Source organism: Mobula hypostoma, chromosome 7 (genome assembly GCF_963921235.1).
Source record: "Mobula hypostoma chromosome 7, sMobHyp1.1, whole genome shotgun sequence".
In the NCBI taxonomy this organism is placed as follows: Eukaryota; Metazoa; Chordata; class Chondrichthyes; order Myliobatiformes; family Myliobatidae; genus Mobula; species Mobula hypostoma.
Genome location: NC_086103.1, coordinates 37,031,733 through 37,048,915, shown reverse-complemented (window position 1 = coordinate 37,048,915; position 17,183 = coordinate 37,031,733). Strand labels below are relative to the sequence as shown.

At 38.7% G+C, this 17,183-nt stretch overlaps 1 protein-coding gene across 4 annotated transcripts in view; it reads left to right on the top strand.

The window, feature by feature from the left end:
• LOC134348885 (follistatin-related protein 5-like) overlaps positions 1-17,183 on the top strand; it is a 688,665-nt gene that overhangs the window by 453,175 nt on the left and 218,307 nt on the right. For all 4 annotated transcript variants that reach the window (XM_063052680.1, XM_063052679.1, XM_063052678.1 and 1 more), the window contains exons 5-6: positions 3,937-4,127; positions 11,621-11,741. In XM_063052680.1, the coding sequence (XP_062908750.1) occupies positions 3,937-4,127; positions 11,621-11,741 (312 nt within the window). The remainder of the gene's footprint in view (positions 1-3,936; positions 4,128-11,620; positions 11,742-17,183) is intronic.

The window sequence follows — 17,183 nt, the reverse complement described above, 5'->3', positions numbered from 1 at the left end:
TAAACCTTGCTTGAGTCAAAATTTAGACTCCTCTTCTTCAGCCAAAGTCTAATTTCCAATCTACAGAGATGTCAGATCTGAGGTAAACAGCCTTTATTCACAAATGTTATAATATAGTGCAGTACAGTTGAATTCTATACCCCACAGAAGTGATTGCAATTGTAACTAACTCCGTGTTCTCCATCTATATCAATACTAATCATGGAGTACCTGCTTCCAGCCATAAATCTATCTACTTCAATGGGGTTAAAGTTCAGAGTGCACATGGGTTGCATTCCACTACCATAAGGAACTTTGAATCTAGACCAAATTTCTTCTGCTACATTCTTAGTTAAAGGAATATAATGGCCACTTGGAAAAGACAACAAAAGTGATCTGGAACCTATTGAATTACAATTACCTTCAGAAGATGACCAAGCTAACAAATATCTCAAGTGTTTTCAATCAATGTTGTCACTGCTGATTGTAATCTACTGATATTTCCTTTGATTTTAATATCCGTTGATGGTTTTTAATAATTGAATCCTTGTTTCTCCTTAGTGAAAAGAACTTAGGCTTAATAATTAAACTTTTGTCAAAGGAAAGCTTCATGATATTACATTGTTTCTTCAAATGGACCATCTGGTGGGCTAGATATTGGCCCTATACTTTAAATCCTGTTTTCAAAATAAGCCTTTCTTTATGGGAAAAATTCTTTTCCACCTGCTGGCCTTAAAAGATCTCATGTGAAATAAATTGAAACATAAAACGTAGAACATTATAGCACAGTGCAGGACCTTTGCCCCATGATGTTGTGCCAGCCTCTCAACCTATTCTGAGAGTGGGCGAATGTAACCCATTTCATTTTCCCTAGTTGATGCGGCACTTAGGCTGAAAGGGTTAAATAATGCGAATGTGTATGTCCTGTTTGAGGTTGAAGATTATGGGGTGATCTAACTGATAGCTGAAGGATTTGATAGGGAGTGTAGGGAAACCATTTGTTCTACTGTGGAGGGGAGTCTGGAACTGACTACTAGACCAGTCCTACCCCTTACCAAATCAAAAATGCTCAATTTATGTCTATTCAGAATATCTAAGCACATCTAACACAACGGTATACTGGATGAACCATAATTTAATTAAACTTCCTGAAACTCTAGGTAGAACATTGGCATTTGAAGAAAAAGTTAAAACCCAAAAATTATTTCCAATTTATAAAAGTTACAAAAATTGTAACTTTGTGGCATAAGCTGCATTCTGTCAAATGTGCTGTTGGAGACACCATGCTGATTGGTTTCCTATAGCAACAGTCATTTGATGCATCTCACTGGCAGTGCCAAGAGATTGTCAAGAAAGATGTTTCTTGAAAAATACTCCCGAGAGAAAGCAACATTGCATTTTGACAACAAAGGATAATAAATTGTTGTAGGGAACCCAAAACCAGCATGGTGTAATAATACAGGCCCTCCATAAACTGCAAGATTAAACCAATAAATTGAAAATCCATTTCTATGTGCTACTTGTTTAACAACATAGCTGCTACCATTGAATAATCATAAATTTCATGCTACAGCAAACTTCTATGCTGTTATGCTAATATATGTATATTAATGTTTTGAATTATTCTTTGGCTTGTTGTGTTCTTTTTATTATGAAACCAAAGCCTTTCTCTATTATCCTGTTAAACCCATTGTTCAAGCCTACTATTACCCTAGAGAACTTATTTATTCCTTCCATTCCTTTCTCTCTTTATTTATCCCTTCCCATTTATATACTTAAATTCCGGATCTCTTCTGCCCTCTATACCCCCGTCCCACAGCTTGCAGGTCAGAGGTCCTTTTTTTCTCCCTTGAATGGTTCCTTTCGACCACTCACTCACCTGGCTGAAGTTGTTCTTCATTAAAGAACTTTTCCTTTAATTTTACCTTCTTTCTTCGTCAAAGGTATAGCTATGGCAACATCCAAGAGTCCAATCTGTGCCTGTCTTTGTGTTCAATACATGGAACGACCTTACTTCAGGTCTTCTGCTTCAATGTGTTTCATTATATTGATGACTGGAATGGTACTGTTTGTTCCACTTATAGTATATGGAACTGTAAAGGTCTTCATCTTTGCTGCCGATGTCTAACCTTCTCTCATTTTTATATGGCCCATATCGGATTCTTCCCTTCTCCTTCTTCATTTCTCCATCTCAAGGTCTAGGCTAGTTAGCAATGTGAGTTTTAAGTTCACTGACATACGTATCTCCTCAATCTTGCTTTTTGCAATCATTCTGTTCCATTATCCCATTTCTCCACTTGTGGTGTATCTATTCTGATGAGAGGACTTTCTATACCAGTGTCTTTCTGTTACTTTAACCAATTTTTTTCTTATCCATAGTCATCAGGATGTTGCAACCATGTCCCAAATGCCTGGTCTCGGCCTGTCAACCCACGAGTCTTTACATTAAATAGATCATTCTTCATACTTTCCAACATTACCGATTAGTTTCCATCATCATACAGTTCTACCCACCTCCTCTTTCAGCATTCTGAACTGATCATTGTCCTTCCCCCCACTCCACCCAATCTCTGGTCTATTTCTCCTTCTCCAACAGCTACTCACCTTTACACAGTATTCTGCCATGTGCCCACAGGAGACACAACACCCCTTCCTTTTCTACCACCCATGTAACTAAAGAATCCACCTCAAAGAAGTAGCAATGTGCTTGCACTTCTTCCAACTAAGCGCACTGCATTCAGAGCTTAAGATGTGGTCTCCCCTACACTGCAGTTTAGATGGCTGTGTTACAGAATACCTCCATTTAGTCTACAAAGTTGATTCTGGGCTTTGGTCACCTGTCATTTTAACTCTCCTTCTATTCCTGCTCTGACCTTTGACTTCAGCCTCCTATATTGCTCTAAATATACCTAATATATCTTGGTACCTGAAGCATGATGAACTGTATTTCATTATCCATCCGGTTATGTTGAATCCCATAGGATTAAATCATAAATGAACAATTTCAAATCATCACTTTTTTTATTTCCTCTCTTCCTGCAGATGTGGCTATATCATTATGCTATAATTTGTTTATTTTTCTTTTCTATCTGCAGTACTGGTGTTTTACATAATGCACTCTTGACAAACTCTGCACTCTTTCAAATATGTCTCCATTTCTCTTTCCACCCTTCCCTTCTGAACAATTTAATATGCTATTTTCACACCTTTGCAGTTCTGATGAAGGGTTCCTTTGCTGAAATGTTAATTCTGATTCCCCCACCATTAAAGATGCTGCTTGATCTGCTGTTTCTATTTTATTTTCTGTCTGTTTCTCTCCAGTCAAATGCGATTTCTCATGGATTTCCTCATGATTTTGATTCTAAAGTGGATTAAAAATAAAGAGGAATACTGTTATTGAAATTGAAAGCCTTCAGTGAAAATTCTTTAACAGCTAATTATAATTACCATTTGAAAAAACCTTTGAGGAGTCTATCTCAAAATAATATAAAAATCAGATTGATTTTGTGGACATTTTACCTGAAATTGTTATGCTTGCATAGTGGAGACACATTGCACTGCTGTTGAAAATTTGAGAGGAAATCATTTTTAGCTTGTTGTGCAATCAAGAAATCCTATCAGACGCAATTCCCACATGAGAGTATTCAAATAACTTTGCACTCTTTCTCAAGTGTCTCATTTCTTGTCTTCACCACTATAGCTAAATCAGTGCAGGTAGAATATCATTAGTATGTGTCTGAACATGAAATCACAGTATTTTACATTAATGCTGTACTCCACAGTGCCTGAACCTAGTTGTTATACTCAGAAACAAGTAACAGAGAGAAGAATTGTTTTAACTAATTATCTAACTAAAATCTTATTTAACATTCCAAACCTAAAATACAGTCCTAATCTTAATCATGACACAAACCTAAACAAAAATAAGTAATTTTGCATGTCTTGTCTTTTGTCCAGGAGAACGCTGTAAACTGGCAGAGTACAGCAGACTGAAGAGCATCTTATTGGATCTGCAGAGTCAGAAGTATTACCAGCAAGAAAATACGACAACAGATACAGTAACTTTCAAGAGGCATTTAGTGGAAAGCCTGTTCAAAGAGCTTGACATCAATAGTAATGGTTTTGTTGACAACAGTGAACTAGAACAGGTAATTATCAAGATCTGAATCCCTTCTTGCAAGGATTTATTTTACTTGCCTTTTCTTCCTCTTAATAGTGAGCTCGAAGAATGCAATTTGACAATGTGTCTTGCCAGCTTATTGAAAGCTTGACAAGCTGGCATTGGTTTTTTAATGTTAGATTTTTCTTAGGATATAAGTGATACTATAAAGTAATACAGCATGGGAAAAAGCCTTTCAACTTGATCCTGATCAACCATCAGCACTTGCTTGTATTAATCTTACGCTGACCCATTCTATTCTCACATTTCTATCAGTTTCCCAGTTTCTGCAACGCACTAACACAAAAAGGGAAATTTAAAGTGACCACATAATCTACCAACCCACGCACCTTGGAGATGGGTGTAGAAGGATTCATCTAAAGAAAACCCTCAACATCGGAGGTCAAGACTGAATTTGGGTGGCTAGACTGAGAGGCAGAATCTCTAATAGGTTGTCATTGTGCTGAACTCTAAGTGTCTGGACAATGGTGTCTACAGTCCACCACAGGATGCAGTGAGTGCCAAGAATCATCCAGGTCTTGAATACATAAGGAGCCTGGATTTCATCCCCAATCGATCAATTTGTGTTTGCAGTTATGCAAAAAGCTGAGATATATCACTGCTATTTTGAACTTTAGCATGTTGGTTTTGAACCATTAAACCTGGGAGCTATTAATTCAATGCTATAAACAAAAAAACTATTATTATCAATCCTGAAATTGTATAGAGCAAAGAACAGTACAATACAGGCCAACTTTTTAACCTACTCCAAGATCAATTTAACCCTTCACTCCCACATAGCACTCTATTTTTTTTTCATCTATGTGCCCATCTATCAGTCTCTTAAATCTATCTGCCTCTGCCACCACTCCCAGAAGTGCACACTATGTACTTGCCACTCTTCGTGTGAAAAAAAACTATCTCTGATACCTCTGACATTCCCCCTATATTTTACTCCAGTCACGTTAGGGGTATGCCCTCACATATCTTGAGCGCAATCCACAACTAGTGAAGGCCAACATGCCATATGCCTTCTTAGCCACTTTCTCAACTTGCATGGCAACTCTGAGGCATATGAGGACTTGGACCTCAAGATCCCACTGTTCCTCCATACTGCTAAAATCCTGCCATTAACCCTATACTCTGCCTTCAAATCCAACCTTCCAAAATGAACCACTTTTCCAGATTAGCCTCCATCTGCCACTTCACAGTCCAAGTTTCCATCCTGCCAATCTCCCACTGTAACCTACAACAATCTTCTACCTTATCCACAACACCACCAACTTTCATGTCATCTGCAAACTTACTAACTACCTATCCACTTTCTCATCTAAACAATTTATGAACATCACAATGAGCAGGAATCCCAAAACAGATCACAGTGGAACACCACTAGTTACAGACTCCTGGGCAGAATACTACTATTGATCTGCCTTCTGAACGGAAGACAATTCCTCCCACATAGCCCTCCATTTCTCTTTCATTCATGTACCTATCTAAGAATCTCTTAAATGTCCCGAATGTATCCTCTTCTACCATCACCTGTGGCGGTGCATTCCACATGCCTTGTGTAAAAAAAAATAACCTACCTTAGAAAGAGAAAGTTGTTCAGCCTCAAGTCTATGGCGGCTCAAAGAATGTTTTCATGAATGCCACTCCTCATTTTTTCCCCTGTAGGTCACTTATGCCCATCACTCTCTGATGATTCTCCTGCCACCTACTTACACAAGGATAATTCATAGCAACTAATTCACCTACAAGCAACTCCTTGGCATGTGGGAGGAAACCAAAGAGCCCAGGGAAGACTAGGACAACCACATGAAGCAAGGGCAAACTCCACATAGACCACACTGGAGATCTGGCTTGAACCTCAGTCACTGAAGCTATGCAGCACTCTATTCACAGTGGCCTGCGTACAGAAAAAAACTGCATTTTTAAAAACTAAATATTTTGCTGAGAATGTGGAACTTATTACTAATGAAAAGTGGTTGAGGTGAAGAGAATGGGTGTATTTAAAGGAAAACTAGATAGTAAATGAAGAAAAAGAAAGTTATACTAATGGAGTTAGTGAGAAAGCATGTGACAAGTAAACCTAATCTATCTTTAAAAGGTCATATTGTATTTCCTTGCTCTATTATGGACTACCATTAGCCAGACCTGTATTAAACTGTATAATGGAGATTTTTGTTGTTAATTTGAAACTTTGGTTTTCTTGTTCATTTCCTATTCAGCCGTGCTTTAATATAACGGAGATTTTGCCCATCAGAATTTTCACCAGTTTTGTCTACTGAACAAGTTCACATGCGAATGAGTTGGCACGTACAGTACAGAAACATAGAAAATAGGCGCAGGAGTAGGCCATTCGGCCCTTCGAGCCTGCACCACCATTCAGTATGATCATGGCTGATCATCCAACTCAGAACCCTGTACCAGCCTTCCCTCCATACCCCCTGATCCCTTTAGCCACAAGGGCCATATCTAACTCCCTCTTAAATATAGCCAATGAATTGGCCTATCATTAGTCACTGTTCTGGCTTCAGGTCCCTTGTGCTCAGGGTCTACCAGTTTCTAAGCTTTCTTCAGAATAATGCCCCGTCATTATCCGAGGTAGTGGTAGCACGTGTGAAATCAAATGACAGTCTTCTCAATCTCGGATTTTAAGTTGTTCCTTCAATATATGGCAAGGTTGCAGGAAACTGCAATGAGAAAGACTTGAGTGGTGTTGTTGTGAGAGGGAAAGAAGAAAGTAATGGTGCAATTGTAAGGCAGACGTATGGGTTGAGAAGGTGGTGGGCACCAGGAAAGGCTAGGTCTAAGGTTCCAGATATCTTCAATGAATTGAGACCTGCTGCAGACTATTCCAGTGGTCAAACCCATCAGTTCAAAGGTTCATGCATCTATGTCCATCCTTTGCGGGTTGTCTACTGCAGATTCCAGTTGTGCATCACCTTATTTTGTTAAGGAAAGTGAGATGTATTAGTTAATCTCATGCAAAGTGTTTGGCAGATGTGGCCATCACAACTGAGACACCATTGGTTAAGACTGTCTGTGATCTGTATGGGTAGTAGGTGTATCTGTGTGTGGCTAACAGTGTTGCTAGGTATGAGGTATGATACAACATCTGATTGTCATATTTGTGATGTGGGACTATCAGCACTCATGGTAAAATATTGAATCTATTGTATACTTATTGGTTTTGACTATCCATGAGGATCTTGAACACATGATAGCATCTTCAACCAACTATAACCCCAATGGCTAACCTGTCCCACTCTCCTCTAAACATACATCTGGATGACCACCTGAGCATAGGGCAATTCTCCTAACTTGCATCACTTCTGTCAAATCTTCTGAGCAAGTATGGATTGGGACAGCCTGTTTGCTGGCAAAGGTGTACTTGGTAGGTGGAAGGCCTTCAAAAGAGAAGATTTGAGAGCACAAACCTTGTTTGTGCCTGCCAGAATAAAAAGTGAAAATAGCAAGTGTAAGGAAGCCTTGGTTTTCAAGAGATATTGAGGCCCCGGTTAAGAGAGAAAAAAGAGGTGCATAGCAGGTATAGGCAGGTAGAAACAAATGAGGTGCTTATGGAGTATAAGAAATGCAAGAGAACACAAGAAGAAAATCAGGAGGGCTAAAAGAAGGCAAGAAATTGCTCCAGCAGACAAGGTGAAGGAGACTCCTAAGGGACTCTACAGATAAATGAAGAGCAAAGGGATTGCAAAGGGCAAAATTGGCCCTCCGGAAGATCAGAATGGTAACCCATGTGTGGAGCCAAAACAATGGGAGAGATCTTAAATAATTTTTTTTACATCTGTATTTACTCAGGAGACATAGAAACACAGACAATCTACAGCACATTACAGGCCCTTCAGCCCACAATGTTGTGCCAACCATGTAACCTACTCGAGAAGCTGCCTAGAATTTCCCTACTGCAAAGCCCTCTATTTTTCTAAGCTCCATGTACCTAACAAAGAGTCTCTTAAAAGACCCCATTGTATCCGCACCTACCACTTTCGCTGGCAGTGCAATCCACGCACCCACCACTCTCTGTGTTAAAAACTTGCCTCTGACATCCCCTTTGTACCTGCTTCCAAGAACCTTAAAACTCTGCCCCCTCAGGTTAGCCATTTCAGACCTGGGAAAAACCCTCCGGCTATACACATAATCAATACTTCTCATCATCTTATACTCCTCTATCAGGCCACCTCTCATCCTCTGTCACTCCAAGGAGAAAAGGCCAAGTTCACGCAACCTATTCTCATAATGCATGCTCTCCAATCCAGGCACCATCCTTGTAAGTCTCCTGTGCACTCTCTTTAGAGTATCCACCTCCTTCCTGTAATGAGGTGACTAGAACTGAACACAGTCCCTCTGATCCTCCACACTGCCAAGAGTCTTAGCATTAATACTATCTTCTGCCATCATATTTGACCTACCAAAATGAACCACTTCACACTTACTTGGGTTGAACTCTATCTGCCACTTATCATCCCAGTTTTGTATCCTATCAATGTCCCACTGTAACCTCTGACAGCCCTCCACACTATCCACAACACCCCCAACCTTTGTGTCATCATCAAATTTACTAACCCATCCCTCCACTTCCTCATCCAGGTCATTTATAAAAATCACAAAGAGTAGGGGTCCCAGAACAGATCCCTGAGGCACACCACTGGTCACCGGCCTCCATGCAGAATATGACCCATCTACAACCACTCTTTGCCTTCTGTGGGCAAATCAGTTCTGGATCCACAAAGCAATGTCTCCTTGGATCCCATGCCTCCTTACTTTCTCAATAAGCCATGCATGGGGTACCTTATCAAATGCCTTGCTGAAATCCATATACGCTACATCTGCTGCTCTACCTTCATCAATGTGTTAAATCACATCCTCAAAAAATTCAGTTAGGCTTGTAAGGCACGCCCTGCCTTTGACAAAGCCATGCTGGCTATTCCTAATCATATTATGCCTTTCCAAATGTTCATAAATCCTGCCTCTCAGGATCTTCTCTGTCAACTTACCAACCACTGAAGTTAGACTCACTGGTCTATAATTCCCAGGGCTATCCCTACTCCCTTTCTTGAATAAGGAATAACGTAAGGAGCAACCCTCCAATCCTCCGGAACCTCTCCCGTCCCCATTGATGATGCAAAAATCATTGATAGAGGCTCAGCAATCTCCTCCCTCGCCTCCCACATTAGCCTGGGGTACATCTTGTCCGGTCCCAGCTTATCTAACATTCAGGATGTATATTATATACATTTCTCTGGTATTAAATTCGACCTTTGAACCTTTGATGGTTTCCAAAATCTCCAGCACATCCTCATTCTTAATATCTACATGCTCAAGCTTTTCAGTCTGCTGTACGTCATCCCTACAATTGCCAAGATCCTTTTCCGTAGTGAATACTGAAGTAAAGTATTCATTAAGTACTTTTGCTATCTCCTCCGGTTCCATACACACTTTTCCGCAAAATTTACAAGAATGGTTCCGAGTCTGGAGCACCTGAGTTATAAGGACAATTGAACAGGTTAAGACTTTATTTCTCAGAACATAGAAGGTTGAGAGGACATTTGATAAAGGTATACAAAATTATGAGGGGTATAGATACAGTAAATGCAAGCCGGCTTTTTCCACTGAGGTTGACTCGGACACCAACCAGAGGTCATGACTTAAGGGTGAAAGGTGAAAGTTCTAAGGGAAAACTTCTTCACTCAGAGGGGCATAAGAATGTGGAATGAGTTGTCAGCACAAGTGGTGCTTGCGAGCTTGATTTGAAAGTTTGGATAGGTACGTAGATAGTAGGGGTATGGAGGCCTATGGTCGGTGCAGGTTAATGAGCATCGGCAGTTTAAATTGTTCAGCATGGACTAGATGGGCCAAATAGCCTGTTTCTGTGCTGTACTTCTCTATGACTCTCTGACTTGTTATTTACAAACACTGTAGTCTATTCTTTCTAATAACATGGGATTCTTCAAGCTCCCTCTCTCAGGTTCTTTTTGGAATGATTGCCTGCATTCTCTGCAGCCCACCCTTTAAAGGTACAGGCTAGCTTTGAATAGAGTTGCCTGTCTGTGCCATTAGCTCCCTGCTGATGTGTTCAGCCAATTTACAGTATTTAATGCTGGCTTTGCACTAAAATCCTGATGATCGGGCAGCACAGTAATACACTGCCCTCACTGGGTATGGGTTGATCAGCAACTGTGACGCTTGTGCCATTTGCAAAGGCTATAATCTGTGCTCCTCTTTATTTCCTCAATGAACTTTTTTTAAGGTTATTACATTTCAGAACTTTCCGTGGCCGTCCTTAATTCAATTATCATAGTCAAGAATACTACCTATCATGCTAAATTAGTAACCAGCATGGACTTTTTTAAATCATTAGTTATGGTGCATTAAGCGCATCACAATGAATGTTTTTTAAAAAAAGGCTAACTAATGATTTTCAAAGCTGTTTGAGTCCTTCCAGATTTGCCCTTACTGTAATCTGTTTTCTCAGTTATGCCAGCCAGAGTTGTGTGATCTAGGATGCCCAACTTGAAAGGATGGTGGTGGCAAGTTCAACAGTAACTTGCAAAAATTGAATGACATATGTGTGTGAAATAAAAATTCCAGGGACAATTTATTAACAGCTAGTTAAAGGGACAATTTGGATATACTTCTCACAGAACCAGCACTCTATGATTTAGGAAATAATAACCAAGGTGGTGTGTCATTGATATAGAGGTGCAAGTATCAATTATAGAGGGACCAAAGACAAGCTTCAGTGTGCCAAGAATAATATTATTTTGCACTGTATTGTCCTGGAGTTCTCCAATTTTGCCTAACTGTGTACATGAATGTGTGAGAGAAGTGTGTGAAAAATAACTAAGTGCTTTTGCGAAGGTGAGAAACACAGTTTGTGTAGGAGGGAGGGAGCGATGCTTTGGAAGGTACAGCAATCTGGAGCAGCGAGTACCAGTTATTCTTTTCAGTTTCCTTTGCTATTGCAACTGAAACTAACCCAAAATTTCAGCTCATCAAAATCTAAATTGTCTCAAAATTCTGACACTATTCTAACTATAGACTGTTTTGAAATATCTATAAAACTTTGTATCAAATGCACAGTGAGTTGCTGCCACAGATGATATGCTACTTAATGTGCATTGCTTGACTTTTATACCAGGATTCACTGTAACATATAGTAAATCTTCATCCCCAACTGAGGAGAACAGCAAAATATTTTGCTCTAAAAAACTAAAGTGTTTGTCTTTAAAGCCACCATTAAGCTTCTGCTAACATTCAGCTCCAGGAAAGCAGCATCAGGAGACTAAAACATATTTCTTTTAAGGTTGAGATTCTAAAAACAGGGTTTGAAAAATATTAATGGGAAATTTATGCCCTTAGTCAAACATTGCTAGTTTCTCAACAAACCACACTTGCGATAAAAGTTTGACGTTTGTATTTTTTTAAGTTTACTGAAGCCATGTTTAATTTTGTCAGGCAATGACACAGGATGCCCTTGATCACGACCCACTTGACTGCAACTTATTTGATCTTCTTCAGTACGACGACTACAATAATGACAGGATGCTGACTCTAGAAGAACTCTACACAGCATTCCGTAAGTTCCGTCCAAGAAGTGTATTATTATGATCCTCTGTAAATATATTTAACCCGGTAAAATGGCTACTGTGCACCTGGTGTAGCACAAGCTTAAGCATTTTAAACCACACATTTAGTTCATGTTGGCAGCATGTCCTGCTGGGACCAGTATTGCGTTGGGTTAGCTTCAGCTTAAAAGAATTTTAGACTGATTAGGAATTGTTAGCAGTCAGTGTTTTGCTTTGTGTACTGTAATATTATCACATAAGTTGAATATTTTGGAATGCAAAGCAGTGCTGTGGTTGAAGGATGCAAACTGGTCCTTTTCCAGCCTGAACAAGTTGAATCATTTTCTAGTGGTTCTATGAGTGAAAGCTACAAAATAGCAGAAGTAAGTTATCTTTTAGTATCTCTTTTTTTCCAGTTAGCCCGTTTCAGAGATAGATTTATTGCCATCAACTTAACTATGAATGGTTATCTGAACAGAAAAAGAGGGGAAGTTGTAGTATATTTAATATCTAATATCAGTGATGGCATCCACCAGAGAATGCCAATTTGTTGAAGTGTTTTTATAACAACTGAAGATGCAGGAGATGCTCAGCAGGTCAAGCAGTCTATGTGCAGAAGGTGTGGAAGTTAATGTTTCATGTTGATGACCTTTTATTGGAGCAGATCTAATCAACAGTTGGGATTTCTAGCACCTTCATGATTTTGTTGTTGTTTTATTGCAAAAATACTGTGGGTTTCAGTGCCCACAACAATATTCAGTGTAAAATTCAATAAAATATTGTTGACCTGGCATATTATAATCCGGTGCTCTCTGGTAAGCCTCACTTTGGAAGGAGCAGTTGGGTTGATGAAGAGCTAGCACTTAGAGAATGGGTCATTGGTAGAGAGACTTCCCAAGCTGACACAGGAGCAGTGCTGAGCGAGCACCTGGGTCTGCTCTTAATTAGTGAGCTCCTGTCAAGTACAGCAAGTGCCAGATTACCAAACTCTTACTATATTCCTGATGGTAATTTCTTGCTTGTGCTGGTGCTCATCCACAGGATCTCCTGTAGATCCCATATGCTGACATTCTGAGTTATTTTGATCAATTGTAGTACCACAATGCTATATATTTCCTGCAAAGAGTGGATCTGAAATCTGCGAAGCAAAGGCACTGAATTATAAGGGAATGTGTGTGTGTGTGTGTGTGTGTGTGTGTGTGTGTGTGTGTGGTTGAGGGTTGACAAGTGGAGTGGATAGAGACAATATTCTATTCCTGTATGTATTACTTCAGGCCCTTAAACCCAGCTGTTGCCCTGGAGAGCAGGAAAGAGACTTGCTGGCAGTTTCTAAATTAGACTGATTTACTTTTTTTACAAATTACTTGCTGCATCAGTGAGGAAATGAGTCATTTGCACCTGGGAGTTCGGAAACAATGTTCCTTTGGAGATTCCCTTGTGTGTCCCCCGTTCTTAATCTGAGTAGTGAATGGCATCACCAAAATTGCAAAGACACTACAGCTACAGGGAAGGTTTGAATACATTAAAGAAGGACACTCTTCATTTTTTTTCGTCTTCGCTAAATTAATGTGGTAGCAGAAGGCAGAGTTTGCTTGAGTCAAGCATTTGAGCCTACTATGGCCAAGGTTCAGAAATCTACTAGAATTTTATGGCTAGCCATTGGAAACTGCAGCTAATTTTAATAAAATGCATTTAATTTAACTATAAATAAAGTAGACAAGAAAGGTCTGTTTAAAAGTAATCTAATGAACAGCAGGGTGGTTGTAGGAGCACCCTCCAGTGTTGTACACAAGAACTGATCATACTTAACTATGCAATGATATTTTGCCATATGTTCTAACAAATGCAACAATGCTACCTGCTACTTTAATAGAGCATATACTGATGCTTTTAAATAAGTTAAGGGTGATGTAGTTACATTATACAGTAAAAATTTTAATCCATTTAACTTTTTTTCTGATAGTGAGGAGTAATGAGATAAACTGTTCTTTGTGAAGTAATGGCCATTTATGCATTTTTCTTCAGGCTGTGTGGCTTTATTAATTACCAGAAGCTTGATAGTTTAGTCTTAGTTGTTTGGGTGATATTCAGCTGTCAACATTAATCAATGCTTTGTTCTTGTGTTATGTTCATCCAATGTCATCTAAACCCTTAGCTGTCAATATGACAATCTTGAGCATAATGCTTACTAAGCCTTTAATGGATGTATATGTGATAATGGGTAGTAGTCTCCATGTCAAAGATTTAAGAAAATTTATATGATATTATCAAAATGTTTATATGTACGTATATGATGCCTTTAAATCTTCTCAATATGTAGTAGAACTGAGAAAAGTGCTCCATGAATTATGTGGAGTTTTCCACTGATTCTTTCTCTCTGCTGTTGTCTCTCTCCTTGTACCTAAAGCCCTTTGTTTATATCGATCACCTTCCCATTTTTGATCATACTATTTCTTTCAAACTGATGAATGATGTCTTAATCCCAAAATTCTTCTGATTCTTTTAAACAAAGATTTTCAGTAATTGAGATAAAGGAGGAAGTTGGAAAGATAAGTCCCAAAGTTGACATCCAAAACTGTCTGATTGTAGTAGCTAATGAACAATATCATCTGGACCAGCCTCTGTCCTTCTGTTTATACACGGCTTTATTTCTTTATTACTTTTTTTTAAGTATTTATCATCTTCTGTTTTCCTTATTAATTCTTTCTCTGCATTAGTTTCACTGTTCCTTCCTTTGCTTCCTTTTCCTTCTCCAGCTGTTTTTGGGCTCTGTGAAGTTGAAAAGTTGGTATTGAGTTGGTTGACCTGAGAGAATGGTAACTACCTGGAACTGAATGATGAAACAAGAATTTATCAGTAGCTTCAAATGGCATAATGAATCATCTGCATAAATTTCAAGTATTTCATGGCATTCATTTAAACCCTGTGTTTTATGGACTACTTTTAATCCATTGATGGAACTACTTTGTGATTTAATATTTTTCAACAAAAAAGTCTGGTTATATCTTTGGCATATCAGTCATTTCACTTCCATGCTGAATTCAAGAGGAGCATCGTGTAATTAAGGACATACATTATTTTATGACATGTAATCACCCTGGCAATCTACTTCCATATCTTGCCACAAAAGCACTATGGACAACTACACTATCCACAGGGGGTCACCATAACTTAGCAGGCGACTCGACAGCACTCAACAACAACAAGAACATTCAGAAATATGTGACAGCAGATTACATAATCATAATGTGAGCTAACAATTAGTTTTTCTTCTATCCCCTCATCCGACATTCAATAATAAGCAAATCTTCCATTGTTCTAGATATTGATATCAAATGTGGATTAGGGATAGGTTTCAGGAGTACCTGCCGTGTCAGAGAGTGATTGAATATAGGGTTTGGATCAGAGATACATTTATGCTGAAGTTTCATTTGCAACCATCACTTCAGCAATAAAAGAAAATGGACATCTAACAGATTACAACGAAGACAGGATGGGAGTTAGACTTCTTGCACAGTTCCAAGTAGTTTTCGGAGTACAAATAATGAGAGTTCAGAAGCAATTTGGGATCTGTCCTCTCACACTTAATGCATAGAAGAGAAAAAAAGGGAAAAGCAATTTCTTTGGTGCGAGTAGGGCCAATCTTATCTTTTCTTTATAAACGGATTTAATATAGACACTTTTGTTGTCTTTTTCAGTAATTTGTTAGGTGGTCAAGTCAGCTATAAAATTAAGAAGTCATCTGTAAAAATGTGCAAAAATAAATTCAAGTGTGTTACAAGGTGCAAATTATTTTACAGATAACACTTCCTAATAGGGACTGAAAGGAGCTTTCACACAACTTAATTCTTGCTAAAATGAGATGTTAATGGAATGTGTTGTCTTCATTGCAGATTATTATGTCTTTTTCATTGCAACATTTATTCTTAAATAACTTGGAACACAACTGGAGAAGGTTTGGAAATGGCTGAGAATTAGGACTGCAATAGGAATTTTCTTCACAGAGCATGGCATATGTTGGAATTCACTAATCTTGCTGAGAAACCAAAGTCGCTCAATAATTATGAGGCAAAGCTAGTTAAAGGGCATCAACGGTGTGATATTGAGATAATATTGAATGCTGGATGACCTACTGTTACGTCTGTCATCGATCTTCTTACCTTTTGATCCTCCAGTCGCACAATTTCTCAGTACAAAATAAACAAATAGAAATATTGCCATGGGGAGGTACGAAATGCAACTCAGAAATTATATCTTTAAAAGTTGCCAACAGACTGCAAATTTCCTAAACTTAGCTCATGTAATTAAAAAAAAGTTCTCTAAAACTTTCTGAACTATTTCCCTAAACTGTACAACTTCTGTGAAAACAGATTTTCACCAAATCAGTTAGTGTGGTATTCGTATACTCTTTTGTATTTTAGCATGCAGCAAATAGAGATGTAGCACTATCTATAACAGGCAGTAACTCTCAACTAGAGCTCAGAGTCTGATAAAACAATGCATCAAAGTTATAGTACAAGGTGGCCTCAGTTTTTTAAACTACCCTTTCACTTGTATACACTCTACTCAGTAAGAGAGCTGCAAGTTGAGCTTCAACCTTGTCCAACTACCACCTTCCTGGGTGCTCAGGAGGTATCTGTACATTGAGTTGAAGTTTTAAACACTTGGTAATATGCTGAAATAGCAATTACTGCCCTAATGTTACCCTAAACTTTGCCCTAAGGGATGCCCTACATATACCCTGATGTACTTGGGTTAAATGAGGAAGCTGGTGCATTGACTGCCACATTTAAAAGCTCACATGCAGCCATGATATCCTTCCCTGTCCCCTCTGACTGCTTCCAAATCTCCTCATACATTTTGAAACATCCTTTGAGTGTCAGTTGGATGTCATGGCAATCGAATTTAGCCTAGCTCTATTGTCACTCAGTCAATTATTCTGATAGGTGCTGTTAGAAGAAATTAGGAGTAGAAATTCGTCCAGGTTTTTTTACCCTTTAAATTTATCTTAAAGGTGCTTAGACTGGTTAAAATACCTACAATTGCCACCTTGACAGAGATGAATTAATCAGCTTAGTCTCAAGTGTGGAACTTTCTGCGGTCTGCATGGCTGTAAAAATTATTAATTATGGAATTTGTTGACAATAAACATTTATATGATTATAAGTAAAATGCATTGATTACATTGAATTATGCACTATCAAGCAAATCAAATAGATTTAAAAGGATGGCATAGCAGAAATAAAACCAGTAAAAGTGACTCTTTCTCTTTCTCCTGAAAAGGCCAAAAAACTTAAAATTAGGCAGTTTGCCTCCAGTTTGTGAATTTCATTCAGGTCTGGAATCCTCTAGTAGGAGAGGTACAGCAGACTACATTTACACACTTTTTTCCAATTCTGTGTGTATAGCTGGAGAAACAAAAATAGATGGTCCTCTCTTGTACATTCCTGACC